General features: G+C 45.4%; 1 protein-coding gene across 3 annotated transcripts; it reads right to left on the bottom strand.

Moving 5' to 3' along the window:
* Positions 1 to 3335: 3335 nt before the first annotated feature.
* On the bottom strand, positions 3336 to 12638 carry EBAG9 (estrogen receptor binding site associated antigen 9). Of its 3 annotated transcripts, XM_061568904.1 has the most exons (8): positions 12283 to 12638; positions 11880 to 11949; positions 10486 to 10608; positions 9497 to 9569; positions 8987 to 9208; positions 7694 to 7795; positions 6844 to 6935; positions 3336 to 6355 (listed from the first exon to the last, which is right to left on the bottom strand). In XM_061568904.1, exons 3-8 carry the CDS (start codon positions 10566 to 10568, stop codon positions 6235 to 6237), a joined length of 693 nt encoding a protein of 230 aa, XP_061424888.1. In that variant the 5' UTR covers positions 10569 to 10608; positions 11880 to 11949; positions 12283 to 12638; the 3' UTR covers positions 3336 to 6234. The 3 variants fall into 3 exon arrangements, with proteins under 3 accessions (XP_061424888.1, XP_061424889.1, XP_061424887.1); XM_061568905.1 differs by lacking the exon at positions 11880 to 11949 and having other exon boundaries at positions 12416 to 12638; XM_061568903.1 differs by lacking the exon at positions 11880 to 11949 and having other exon boundaries at positions 12283 to 12636.
* Between the last annotated feature and the right edge of the window lie 448 nt (positions 12639 to 13086).

Raw genomic sequence — 13086 nt, 5'->3', positions numbered from 1 at the left:
CACAACCCCTACCAACAACACCAACCCGGTCACCCCGACCAAACTCACAACCCATATCAAAACCAATCCCATCAGCCATACCAACCCCACAACTCCTACTAAGACCACCACCTCTATGAATACCACCAACGCCACCGCACCCACCAACGCCAGCACCCCAACCAACACCACCACCCCACCAATATGCCCACCCCCACCCTAACCAATACCACCAGCCCAAACAACCTCCCCCAACACTCCCACTATCCCCACCTCTAGCCACACCACGCAGGGTGCCCCCTCAATCCCCAGACCCCTGCCTTTGTTCCGTCCTATTAAACAAATACATTTGTCGCATATTTGTGAAATATATCAGTTGGTGTTATATGTAACATCAAATTAAATGTTCTATATCGGTGTGCCGTAATTCTTGTGGTGGCAATATTCACGAGCTGAATGGCAATGTTGAGGTCTGCTCGTCATGACGAAGAGGTCTTAAGGAGAGAGTGTGTCGTTTTGCTATCCCTCTGTTGAAGCACATACTAGTTTTGCTAAGCGATTCATTATGGGTTCCATGGCCACAGTCAACACTGTGGCTTGTCTTTGTATCCCTTTGGGTCATTATGTATCTTTGCGTGTCTATAGGGTTACTATATGGTCCAGCGTTTTGCTTGCATGGCCACAGTCGCAGTGTGGCCCCTCTTTAATTCTCCAATCATGAAGGAGATGTGCACATTCAGCCTAGCTCGTTTTATTCACGCGAACCACACGTGGGGGAGACAGGGATCCAAAAAGACCCTGAAACTGGAATTTAGAAAAGGAAAATCGAGGGCACCCCAAAGCTGTTGTGCTGGCCATTGTATGGTGAGAGATTAGCATGTCAATGTAGCCACCGCCACATCGAGGAATGCAACTCAGAGAGTCGGAAATAACTGCTAACATCGGCAGGTAGGATGGAAGCATCGCAGCCAGTTATGACTTAAACTGGTTAATAACGTCCTTCCAACGATTGCTCAGTTTGTATCCATCTTCTCGGTTGAAAATTTGTCTGTTTATATATCTGGATGGCTTCATGAACGAATTTTTGTTGATAGCCAGTAGATTTGCAGAGTACTTTCGTCTTGGAGAAATCTATTTCGTGTGCACACAGCGTTAAAACAATGACCAGCCACGGCCGAGGTATTGGTCCTGAACGTGTTTCAGATCTGCCTTATGTTCATGAACACGGTCCAAAACATGTCGCTTTGTTTTCCCAATGTAACTGCTGCCACATCCACAGCTTAGTTTGTAGACACCGAGGTATTGCATGTCAGGGATCACATCCTTCACAGATGGGATCAGATCACAACTTTTATGTAGTGTTGAATCGAACCTAGTTCTTGTTTGGTCATGATTTTGGAAATATTTTTCGTAACCGCTGCTATGTATGGCAAGGTGATGGTTTTGATTGGGTATTCAGATGGTTCTCTCCCAACGGTTGGGGTGATGGCTTTATGGATTGTGTAGTCCGAATATCCATTCATCTTGAGGGCTTGGTGTACGTGCTCCAGTTCACTGGCTAGGTGGTTGGAATGCAACGAGCTCTGTGGTGTAGAGTTTTGATGAGAGAATCCTTCTGGACTGGATGGTGGTGGGAGTCGGTTTTAGATAGGCATCCGTGTGGGTGGCTTTCCTGTAGACCAGGGGTCGGGAACCTTTTTTACTGGGAGAGCCATAAAAGCCAAATATTTCTAAATATATTTCATTGAGAGCCATATAGTATTTTTAACGTATAATAAATTAAATGTCTTACTTTTAATGCGACTTCTGGTCACGGGACCCGTGACCCGTTAAATTTATCTTCAAAACTGATTTCTGTTTACTTTAAAATGACACAGTATTATTAAGCAATATTACAAGTTTTTTAAAATCAGTTCCAAACTGATTTTTTTTTCAACTCAAAATTGTCTGGGAGCCATATGCCGTCACCGGAAGAGCCATATATGGCTCGCGAGCCATAGGTTCCCGACCGCTGCTGTAGACAGTGTCCCAATGAGTCATCTTTTTGATTAAAACATCCAAGAATCTTGATTTGAAGCTTTCGTGACTGCAGGAATCCATACTCTCTGGTTCATTCGGTAAAGTCACGTAGATAGAAAAAATTGCCATCCTTTTCCACCTCCATGGTGAATTTGATGGCTGGGTGTATGTAATTGATGTAGATGAAGAATTGGTTCAGAGCTGGCAGGCCGTGTGGCCAGATGACAAACGTGTCATCTATATCTCTTCCACAGGGAATGACGTAGGATGGATGCCTGGATGGCATGTCTCAAATTGGTTCAGAGCTGGCAGGCCATGTGGCCAGATGACAAATGTCATCTACGTAACATTGGCTATCACTGGAGATAAGGGAGAACCCATTGGGGTACCTTCGAATTGTTTGTAGAATGTACCATCATTCCAGGTGAAGTAAGTGTTGATGAGGCAGTATCTCACCTGGGCCGGTACATCAGCATTCAGTCCTTGTTAAACCAAATCTTCAATGATTGCGATGGTGTCAAACACAGTAACTTTGGTAAACAAGGAAACTACATCGAAACTGACAAGCAAATCACCTGGAGATCGTGAGATGTCTTTAATTATAGATACTAAGTGAGCTGAATTAAGTACAGCTAATCTCTCACCATACAATGGCCTGCCCAACAGCTTTGGGGTGTCCTTGATCTTCCTTTTCTAACCCTGCCCACTTATCCTTGGGCTGCACCCATCTCAGGCCTATATAACACCCTGCTTCAGCAGCTCTCTTACTATATATATTTTCACCTGAGGACGATTGCTTGTGTTGCGATCGAAACGTCGCGATTTTTTTTTTCTATCGACGTGACTTTACCGAAAGATCCAAAGAGTATGAATTCCTGCAGTCACGAAAGCTTTAAGTCAAGATCATAATTATACACATATTCTCAAGTGACATTTATATATCGTGGAAAGAACAAGATGGAACATGAGACCGAACAAATAAAAACAATACAAATGAGATGGTAAAAAGCACCAAATAAAATGGATTCTTGAATCAAACCGCAACCTGGTATCACAAAAAAAGCATTGATTTACCACAGGTGTTAATGATTACATGCCTAGTTGATGTAGTGGTGGTAATGCGGATTGTAGTGATGCTGGTGATGTTAAGCAGTGATGGAGATGACCTTGGTTTGTGGTGGTGGTAGTCACTGGTGATTGGCGTCAGCAATAATGATGATGGTAATAATTGACTCACATGTGCCACCTGCACTCCAGCTGGAAGCAAACCAAAATCCATTACAGACCAACAAACTCGACATGCACACACGGGTAAAAACGCACACGTTTCATTTAGACCAGTTCTCAATAATGAATCACCATTTAATCACCAATTGCCATCCCAACTCAAACTGAAGTCATCTGGTTTTGTTATCGTGAAAAATAGGCAGATTACCTCCTTTCACTAACCAGGCTTATTCTGAAAGGGTGTCTGAAATGTAGACTTAAGGCCCTAAAGATTCCTACCAAAACCTCAGTAGATTCCATCAAGGAAAGATGCCTCTAAAATACAGGTCGAAAGATTTGGTGAATTGTCGCAACTTAAGATGGCAATGCAATTCAAACGTTATTTCTTTTCATTTTTTTTTGCGAAAGTAGTGGCCTCTCGTGGTCGCAGGAGTCGCATTAACCCTCATTTAGAACATCTAAAACAAAAACATGAGTCTTACACCTGCAGTGATATGCATACATCTTTTGAGCTTAAATAATCCATATTAATCCACATATCGACGCACGATTACGTCCCTACTCAAATGCGATGCTCCGTGCTCGTTTAATGAACACGCGTTAGATTTTCACTTTTGGGAAAGGCCACGAACACCCGGTTATTTTCTCAGCACAGCCTCTACCATTCTCTCTCTGCACTTGAGTCAATGTGCAAAGCAACCAGGCTGGCATCCACCAAGAGAAAATGATTCGTCGGCATCTTGTAGCCACTCGTGAACCACGCCCTTCCAGAGACGGTGGCTTTTTTTTTTTTAAACCGGTGTGCACATAGGCTGTCGTTCAAGAGGGATGAACAGACCGGAATTGTGATGGACGGTGGGGGGAGGCAGGGCAGCTGACCCGACCTGTCTAATGGTCCGCCGATGTTCTTGGGTTCGTTATGTGGTTTGGCACTGTCACAATTGAGCAAGGCTTCTGCCGTTTGACAGACGTTGATACGATTTGACCTGTTGTCTTTCTCTTCAATAGGTTGTTGGGAAAGGAATGAGGCATTACTTTTGGGGATGTCCCGTGCGCTGTGGTCGGGTAAGAACATTACGAATCACTACTTTTGGGCATCTAAACGATTCACCTGGCCCCGCCCAAACCCCCACGATTGCTTCAGGTCACGATTCGATTCAAGAATCGATTTTATTTCGTCTCGCCCATAAATGCTTCTCGTTCGTTCTGCCTCGTTTGTAGTTTTTCTTTAGCCATTACACTAAATGTAACAGCACAACATCGGATATAATTTGCAAAAATCATGATCGATTCTATCACTCATGATATGATGCATGTATCGTAATAACAATTTTAACTAATGCAAGTTATACGTTGAATCTTTTTTTGGCGTGCATAAGGTCTAACACGAGGCACTGGCTTACAATAGCCCACTGAATAGCAGCCTATTGGCTAGTATTGTGTTATCTCCTTGTACATGGGTTTTCTCTCAGCACTCCAGTTTCTAATGTATATGTAAAATACGCCATGAGGAATTGGCCAAACAACCAAAGTCGCACATTTCTGAAAAAGTATTTAGACTCCCTTTGTCTTTCCAAGGCGAATAAATGACCCATTATTATTTACAGCCGATGGTGAGCTTTGGTTAACATACCAAAGAAATTGTCAAAAGCTGCCTGTAGGGGGAATCAAACTGTTGACTCCCATTGTATGTTTATATGTTGAACTTCTTTCGCACCATACGTAGCCAACCGTGCTAATCGGAGGTGCAGGGGAAGGACAACAAACTAAACACAAAGAGCAGTTCAAAAGGAATGAGTTTTCAATTTAGAAATCTATTTCACCGATGTGTGGCCCTTGGACACTGAGGCTGATAGGGGTCATTGTGGCCTGCAGTGCAAAATAAAAATACGAATTTCTAAAAATTTCACACACATCTGCAAGAAAACGCGCGTGAATGTTAACCTACAATTAAATAATATTCACAATTACCGCATCCCCTTTTTACAACGCCGTCTCATTTAAACAAGAACCTCTCTTTCAGTCCACCCCTTACAGACAAATGGAACAGTCTGCTGAGCTAATCCTATGCATGAGAGCACAGATTTGTAGGCATTTTCCCAGCACAGCGGGATTTATAGATGGTTTGTCTCCCTTATCCACGCTGTCCAATTGGACTGTACCACCTCCAGTACGGACTCTCGCTGTGCTGCGCAACGACAGAAGAATGGCAAATATGAAAGGTTTTGCTACTTTTAGGAGGTGCATGGACTGTGGTTTTACTAAAATGGACTATCAGAGATACAATTGTGGGTTTAAACCTGTTAACTTTTCGTACGCTACACAAATGACAATCCGATACACCGAGAAATTGCAATCAAGGATCCGAAGATCTCTGCGGTGCTGGCTCAGTGCTCCGACTTGGGCAAATGGCATTTTGTGTTTTTAACACTCCGTGTGAAGCCGCGTTAAAATTGTACCATGTGCTTGAACGCCGAGGGGAGGAAGCGGCGGGATTTTAAATGTTCCCGTCAACGGCAGGAACTCGTAGACGGAAAACAGTGCTTGTGCGACCTTCACTCACTGAGCATTACCCCCTGCCCACCTCCCCTGAAAACTCCCACACTATTCGCCGGCCAGAGGGCAGCTGCTTGCAAAAACCAGGTGTCTCGATCACTTAGAAAAAAACTACGAGGATCTAGGGCAGTGGTGGGTAGCGTGCAGCCCGCGGGCGGCATGCGTCCCGTGCAGCCCCTCGGTGGTGGCCTGGTCTAAGTGTTTCTAGGGTTATGCATGGGGTCATGATCAGTGCACAAGCACGATGTCAAGCTCACGGCCCACTGAGGTGAAGGAGGGCCGCTGATGTGGCGCACTAACTCGTCTGGGTTGCACATCACTGGTCTAGGGGAACTGCGGGAGAATTTGGCTCTTGCTGACAGCGCAGTTGTAATCTCGACGGTCCCTGCCACGGTGTGCACATACGACCGCATGTACGAGCGAGCGCGCGTGCGTGTGCTGTGTGCGGGAAGGTCAGGAGAGCTTCACTGCGATCTTCCCGTGCTCCTTCCGTTGGGCTCTCAGGATGTCCTTCTCCACCTTCTTCCGAAGCTGCTCAGCTGTGCGGCGTTCCCTCTCCATTTGCCTCTGCTGCCTGCAAGGGTGGGCGGTAATGGCAAAGGTTGGTGTCAACGGCTGAAACGGGGTGCATGTTACATTGAAAGCTCCCGATCTACATGATAAGAAGCTACATTTGTGTGTCTGCCAGACATAGCACTTACGCAACTCATTTTCATGATATAAAGTTGAATATGGGATCATTCTGACCAAAAGTAACCGAGGAACTATGGGACCAAGGACAATGTATGACCTTTGACCTCCTACTGTCAGACCAATGTCCACTTGCTGGCTGGTGCTGTGTTCACCTTGTGTCTTACAGGTACAGCTGCCACTGGGGGTCCCTTGCAGCAGGGTTTCTTCATAGCAGAAAGATTGAGTGAACTATAGATGCAGACAGCACCACACATCGTGGGGCGCTTCAAATTCTCTACTCCTATAAGACACGTACCCTGTGTGGCCAAACAGGGAAGCCATATCCATTACTTGTGTGTGTTCGTGCGTGCAGGGGCAGTGCGCGCTCACCTCAACACCTCGTCCGCCTCCCAACTAGCGTCTCCTTCCTCCTCCCAGGCATTCCTCCCCTCGGGCCACGTGTCCAGCTCCCCCAGCTCAGACTACGCGCGGCGAGAACAAGCAATTTGTTAGATGTGAACTGAGTCCAAACTCCCCCTTGCTGTGCTCAACAGAACTCGTTCGGTTATCGGTCTCGACTGATGTTAGCCGTGATCGCGAAACTAACGTGGTTCACAGGGTTAATACCGCAGTGTTTCCACTGGACCATCACTCCATGCCAATACCAAAACACAGCTCAAATCAGCATGGGGCAATGCACCCTTCCAATTTATAGTATCGAGTCCAAGAAGAATGAAATGCCTTTAGTCGCTCAACCTATGCGCCTGATCACGTGACTTTTAAATAAAAAGAACGATCTTGTACAACAATATTGTTGTCCGATTGTTGTGTTGATTTGTCCCATGTTTAATATGGAGTGCTCTTTCCAACAACATCTGGGAATTCAACAGTAACTGTTAAACAAGTACCGACTGCCAATGAAGATCGAAACCGGCCGAAGAAATGTGCTTGCTTAAACACCTGCCACTTGATGATATTGGTCCGGAACGCCAATAGTCTAATAGACTAAAACATATTTAAATATACATGTGGAGAGACAGAATGGGGTTCTGCTTATATTTGCTTGTACAATAAAGTGCGTTTATTCTATAAAAAAGGTCAGAGATACATAAGAGACTTTAAAGAAAAGAAACAACGTAGCGGGCAAACAGCTTCTCGTGTCAAAATTGTAAATGTTACCATCAGAATTCTAAAACATTTCTCGAGGTTGTGCTGCCCATGATGACCGCGGTGTATTTACCGTGGGTGGGAGAAAGGATTGGTCCTGGGAGGCAACGAGTCGGCTGGAGAGGGTGGATGATCCCGACAGCCCGATGAAATCTTGTTTCTTTTTGACAATAATCTGGCGAGTAAATGCACACACAAGCATTGGCACACCACACGCGTGCATACAAAGACAAATATTCCCTGTATAGCCTTAACAGATTGTTGGGGCAAGTGCTGTTAGCAAGCACCTATGAGGGCTGGCACAGCACACGAGGGAGTAGGTGGCCAGAACCACGCCCGGCTGCCTTTGTCTCCCCAGTGGCGATATTTATACACCACACCAAGTATTTATTAGAGGCTGAGTCGACCTAGGGAAGGCCCAGGACCGGTTCAGATAATCATAACTGTTGTTGGCCGTGAGCGGGAATCAAACTCAGGTCCCCGGATTCATAGTGCGGCACACTAACCGCTACACAACCGCTCCCCACATGTGTAAATACATGCACAACCACACATACGCTCACCGTACAATACAATTTGGATTATATTGCACCTAAATACAACTGCTTCTCAAGACGATGTACCAAAAACAGTCTGGCATGCGCATAATGGAGATGGTAACATATACAGTATATCCTTATTATATATATACCATAGAAGAGATAGTCAGCGGCAGAAGATAAGAGGAAGATTTTGAGCCTGGATTTGAAGACAGGCAGGGAGTTAACAGCACGGATGGCTGGAGGGTGTTCAATATTGCAAGGGCAGAAGAAGAGAAAGAATGACCTCTCACTGAGCATAAATTGACTGGGGGTTTCAAGTCACCATTATTCCTAGCCTTTGTAGGCTACGTATGTATGTTGGCCTCATCTCACCAGTGTCAGACCAGAGAACGCCAAAAGGTGAACAGTACAAAAACAATGCACATATCAGAGTATTCAGTATTTATAGCTATATCAAGAGAGTACACATAAGACAAAGCAAGGCCGGATAAATGAGGGAGAGCAGATGAGACAGGATGAACAATGAAAACACCATAGATAAAACTTAACTGATGATACAGTACGATTTAAATAGGACAATTTGTTTAAATATTAAAACAAATGGACTCCACACAAGACAGAAGACATAAGATAATAGCAAAAGTACAAACAATATCCTACAATGAAATAGTATAAACTAGCAATACATTTTTATTCACGCATAAAATGTGAACCAATTGCTGGAGGGGAGTGAATCGTTGCATGCCTAGGGGCCAGAACCACGCACGCCCATCCGAAGCACTGGGACACGAGGTGGCGTCATCTTTTCCTCTTGGCTCACTCACCTTCTGCGTCTTCCGGATGGTGGGGGTCATGTCGCTAAAGAAGTCCGGCTCAATGATGTCACCGGCTATGCCGGCATTGACAGCCGTGATGGGGAGGAGAGCAGCCGGGCCCAACCCAAGGCCTCCCCCGCCAGCCCCACCGTTCCCAGCTCCTCCGCCATTGTCGATGCAGACGCTGGTCGGAGCGTCGTCATCCCACGAGCTCCACTCCTGCAAGTCGGTCTGCACCGGGCAGATATCGGTACGGATCAGGCGAGATTAACAGCTATATCGTCATTGCAACCGTGTGGCTGTGGTGCGGTGGTATGGTTGTGCGATTGTACTCTTTCTCTCAGAGATGGGAAGGATTGGCTGGGGAATGTTGTTGTGTGGTTGCTCACTCCTCTCCCATGCAAAGAGCTGCACACCAGAGATGATTGTATGGGAATGGTGTTTGTGATGTGGATGGTTTTACACGTGTAGTGGTGAGATTGGTTGGGTTGTGGTGTGCGGTTGTGGCGCGGACCTGACCTTGGGCAAGGAAAAATCCACGGTGGTGGGAAGGATCACGGAGTCACCACTCAACTTCCTCCCACGCCCCGACCTGGGGGTGAGGAGCACACAGAGGCCAAGTGGTTAAGCTCAGATCTTGTCCCGCATGTACTGGCACCACACATACACCCATCGAAACAAATATGGGCGATCTAATTTAGTGGTGGCCCATGGAGATTCACCATCTCTTTTGACCAGAAGATTGTTTACAAGTTATTTTAAATAATCAGGTGTGCCTGTATACAAATTAATATTCCCGGCCACAATTAACATTAGTGGCCAATTAAATCATCACTAATTCCCAGTGTCTCCTCGGTTGACTCAACCTTAAATGATAACCTAACATGGTGCGTAAGCATCAGCACTTGGGACAAAAAGGTGCCGGGGCAAGATGCTGGACACATAATTATAACAACCTTGTATGCTAAGACAGGTTTAATATATGCATGCTAATAGGATTTTCTCCAACAGTCTACTAAAGTCTATATGGGGGATCTTTGTTTTGTGAATAAACTGACTGTGAAAGTGCGTAGGCAAGTAGGTTGCGTGTATTGCTATTCCAGTGAGTATTTGCTTCTTGGTGAACACAAATATCCATACGCTGTCTGTATGAGTTTGAGTATGTGCTGGTGTGTGCAAGAGGATGTGTTTTGTATGTGTGTCAATTCTGTTGTAAATTATGTGTATTAAACAGGCTGGTTGTGCCAGTGTTTGTATGCCCACAGTGTGTTTGGTTGTATTGGTATGTGCAAAAGCATGTCTGGTCTTTGCCAAGTATGAAATAAATTGACGCAGTTAAACAAATAAACTTGAAGATGGTCAAATAAAGTCTCTTACTCTGATCACCAACATGATCAACCTTAACATCAGCGTGACAGTGGGCTGTGCCTAATCGCGACTCAATTGCGAACATCGTCAACATCATCATCATGAACATCGAACGTAACGATGTGTTGCGAGCGCCGGACCGGCACACGAGGCGCTTGAGCAGAGCGAAGATTGCGGAGAGGCAGGTGCAGAAGCGCAGCAGCCGGAACCGGGGCAGGGCCATGCTGCTTGTACGCGCCGCGCACTCAACATGCCCCTAGCACCTACGCAACATACATTCAATGCACTCGGCATTACACACGTACACACAGCGCTCCATATCTACAGCACGGTCAACATCATTAAGTACAGTGTGTTCTCCTATGACGCGGAAGTTGCGTTCCTTGAAGAACACTGCGTTATGGAAAAATCGCGTTATAATAATACATAATATAGGGTAAAGTGGGTAGCATCTAGAAGCATCCAGCAGCATCCCGCCTTGTGTGATGCTACGGACGAGGCAGCCACACAACCGCTTATTCCTACTCACGTGACGCAGTTCTGTTCACTAGATCGCGTTATATATCCGATTCGTATCCGTGTTATAAAAAAGTGTTCAGTAAAATTCATTGCGTTGTCCATTCCGCGTCATGAAAACACGCGTTATAGGAGAAGAGGATGTATTATACTCGACATGACATACCAAACACTGCATTTATAACACTCTCAAAAGGACAGAGCACAAAATGTCACCCGAACAAATCCCATCACCTAAATGCAGCATACTACCTGAATGTTATACCCTTTACTAAGGAGAGAGTTTTTCCAACCACCATATCTGTTAAGAGGTTGACAAGAGGCATGGTACATAAAATACCTTAAGTGGCGACCTCCCGCCCTCCTTACATTAATTTAATACAAGGGTTCATTGACTGATCCAGAATTGACCTATTCACTCCAGTCACTCGCTCACCGGCGGTCAGTCACCTCCCTGTCGTTCTTCTATCACTACCAACATAGTTACTGTTCCCATGAACTTACTCATTGATTTCTCCATCCACATTGGGAATTAGGTCTCATCCATACTGTGTTCAACCATCAGTACTGCACGTCAAAACATTGCCCGTACTGTTGGTCTCTCTTCGCACTGAACCAACTTGGAATTCCCTCCCATCTTTTCTTTCCCCAAATACGTATAGCCTTGCACAGTTAAATAGAAGCATTCACTCTTACCAATTCCACATTCAATAGTGCTATTTAGCTGTTGGCCACTGGCATGTTGGGTCTTTGCTCAGAAACCGTGAATTTAAAATGAATTACTAAGTCAAAATGTGATGTCAAATTGTTGACGCAAACATGGTTTTGGTTAATTCCGGACTCAGGGGTACACAGTTCACATTGATGCAAAACATAACACAATAATCAAGCGATTATAGTCATAAGTAGCAATTCATTTATAACCAGATAAAAGCACATTCGGACAAAGTCTCTTGTCCAAGGGAGACCAGAGTTTTAAACACATATAGCAAACAAGCAAAAAATACAAAGTGCTCACCAAATGCTAAAGGAATCCAAACGTGAAATAAAATATTTCTCAACAAAAGATCGCCTGTCTGATGGAAAGACTGAGCCGTACCATGGGAATGAGGAGTTTACACCACTGGTCCTGGGTCTCTTAACAGAGATCAACACAAGCGAACTGCTCACTTAGGCATGGAAACATATTCGAATTATTGAAGACGCCGATAAAGAACATCACAAGCAAAGTAATATTTCACATTAATGACCTTTACAGCATGTTAAACAAATGCCGGCCTCGGAGCGTGAGGCCTACGAGAGTCCGGGGCAGCCTGGCAGGCTCGGCCGGGAGACCTCGCCCCAAAGCCCGCAACGATCTAGTCGAGGACCGGTACGGCCTCAGGGGCGCTTCGTCAAAAACGAATATTTATTGAATGTACCTGCAACAATATAAAAAAAAAAACCCTGTGCGAGCGCTTGGAGTTGTTTCGAGGGTGGTGGGTAAGCTGGTCCGTGGATGTTTAAAATGTCCAAAGGTAGTAGTGGAGGCGTGTGAGAGTGTGTGTAGGTTACGAGCGTGAAGAGGGGGAAACGCCGTCAGAGACGAGTCGGAGGCTCTTCCGGGCGTCGGAGTTTTGTTCGTGGCCGTCGTTCCTCTTCTGGAAGACGGAGACGACGTTTTAATCTTCGCGAGGGAGTACGGGAAGACGCTACTGTGGGACCACCCTCCAACAACAACGACGGAGGGCGGAGGAGCGATGCTCACAACAACGAGCGCAGCGCCGGGCGGATAAAATTGAGGCAAGTTGGTACGGTAGTGGGGGTAACAGCTGGGGGGGGGTCTGCCCCGTGACCTCCTGTCAGCGATCCGTCGACACTTCACGTGGCCTCAAAGTGCACCTAGCCGAGGTTTTTTCGGTAAAGTCACGTAGGAAAAAATAAATAATAAAAATAATATAAATAAATATATAAATACGTTTCTTATTTCTATTTTTTTATTATTTTATAATAGAAATCAAAGTATTATTTATATTATTTGTATTACTTATTTTTGCCTACGTGACTTTTCCAAAAAAACCTAAGAGTATGAATCCTTGCAGTCACGAAAGCTTCAAATCTATAATGCACCTAGCCTGGCACAGACCCCGCGGTTGACGTCAACGTCACTTTAGTGGCGAATGGTGCCTGTTGGTATTGGTTCGATCTTCGGAAGGGAATCTGAACTCTTTGGTTCTTTCGCTAAA

Source organism: Lethenteron reissneri, chromosome 42 (assembly GCF_015708825.2).
Source record: "Lethenteron reissneri isolate LAM-NWPU_2019-01 chromosome 42, ASM1570882v1, whole genome shotgun sequence".
NCBI classification, from domain to species: Eukaryota; Metazoa; Chordata; class Hyperoartia; order Petromyzontiformes; family Petromyzontidae; genus Lethenteron; species Lethenteron reissneri.
Note: the sequence above shows the minus strand (reverse complement) of the source record. Positions and strands in the feature narration are given on the sequence as shown.

Coding starts and splice junctions, on each gene's coding strand:
- EBAG9 (XM_061568904.1), bottom strand. CDS start 10,568: ATGGCCCTGCCCCGGTTCCGGCTGCTGCGCTTCTGCACCTGCCTCTCC. Junction 9,570..10,485: donor CTCAAGCGCCTCGTGTGCCG/GTCCGGCGCTCG, acceptor CCTCACCCCCAG/GTCGGGGCGTGGGAGGAAGT. Junction 6,356..6,843: donor GAGGCGGACGAGGTGTTGAG/GTGAGCGCGCAC, acceptor CCACCCTTGCAG/GCAGCAGAGGCAAATGGAGA.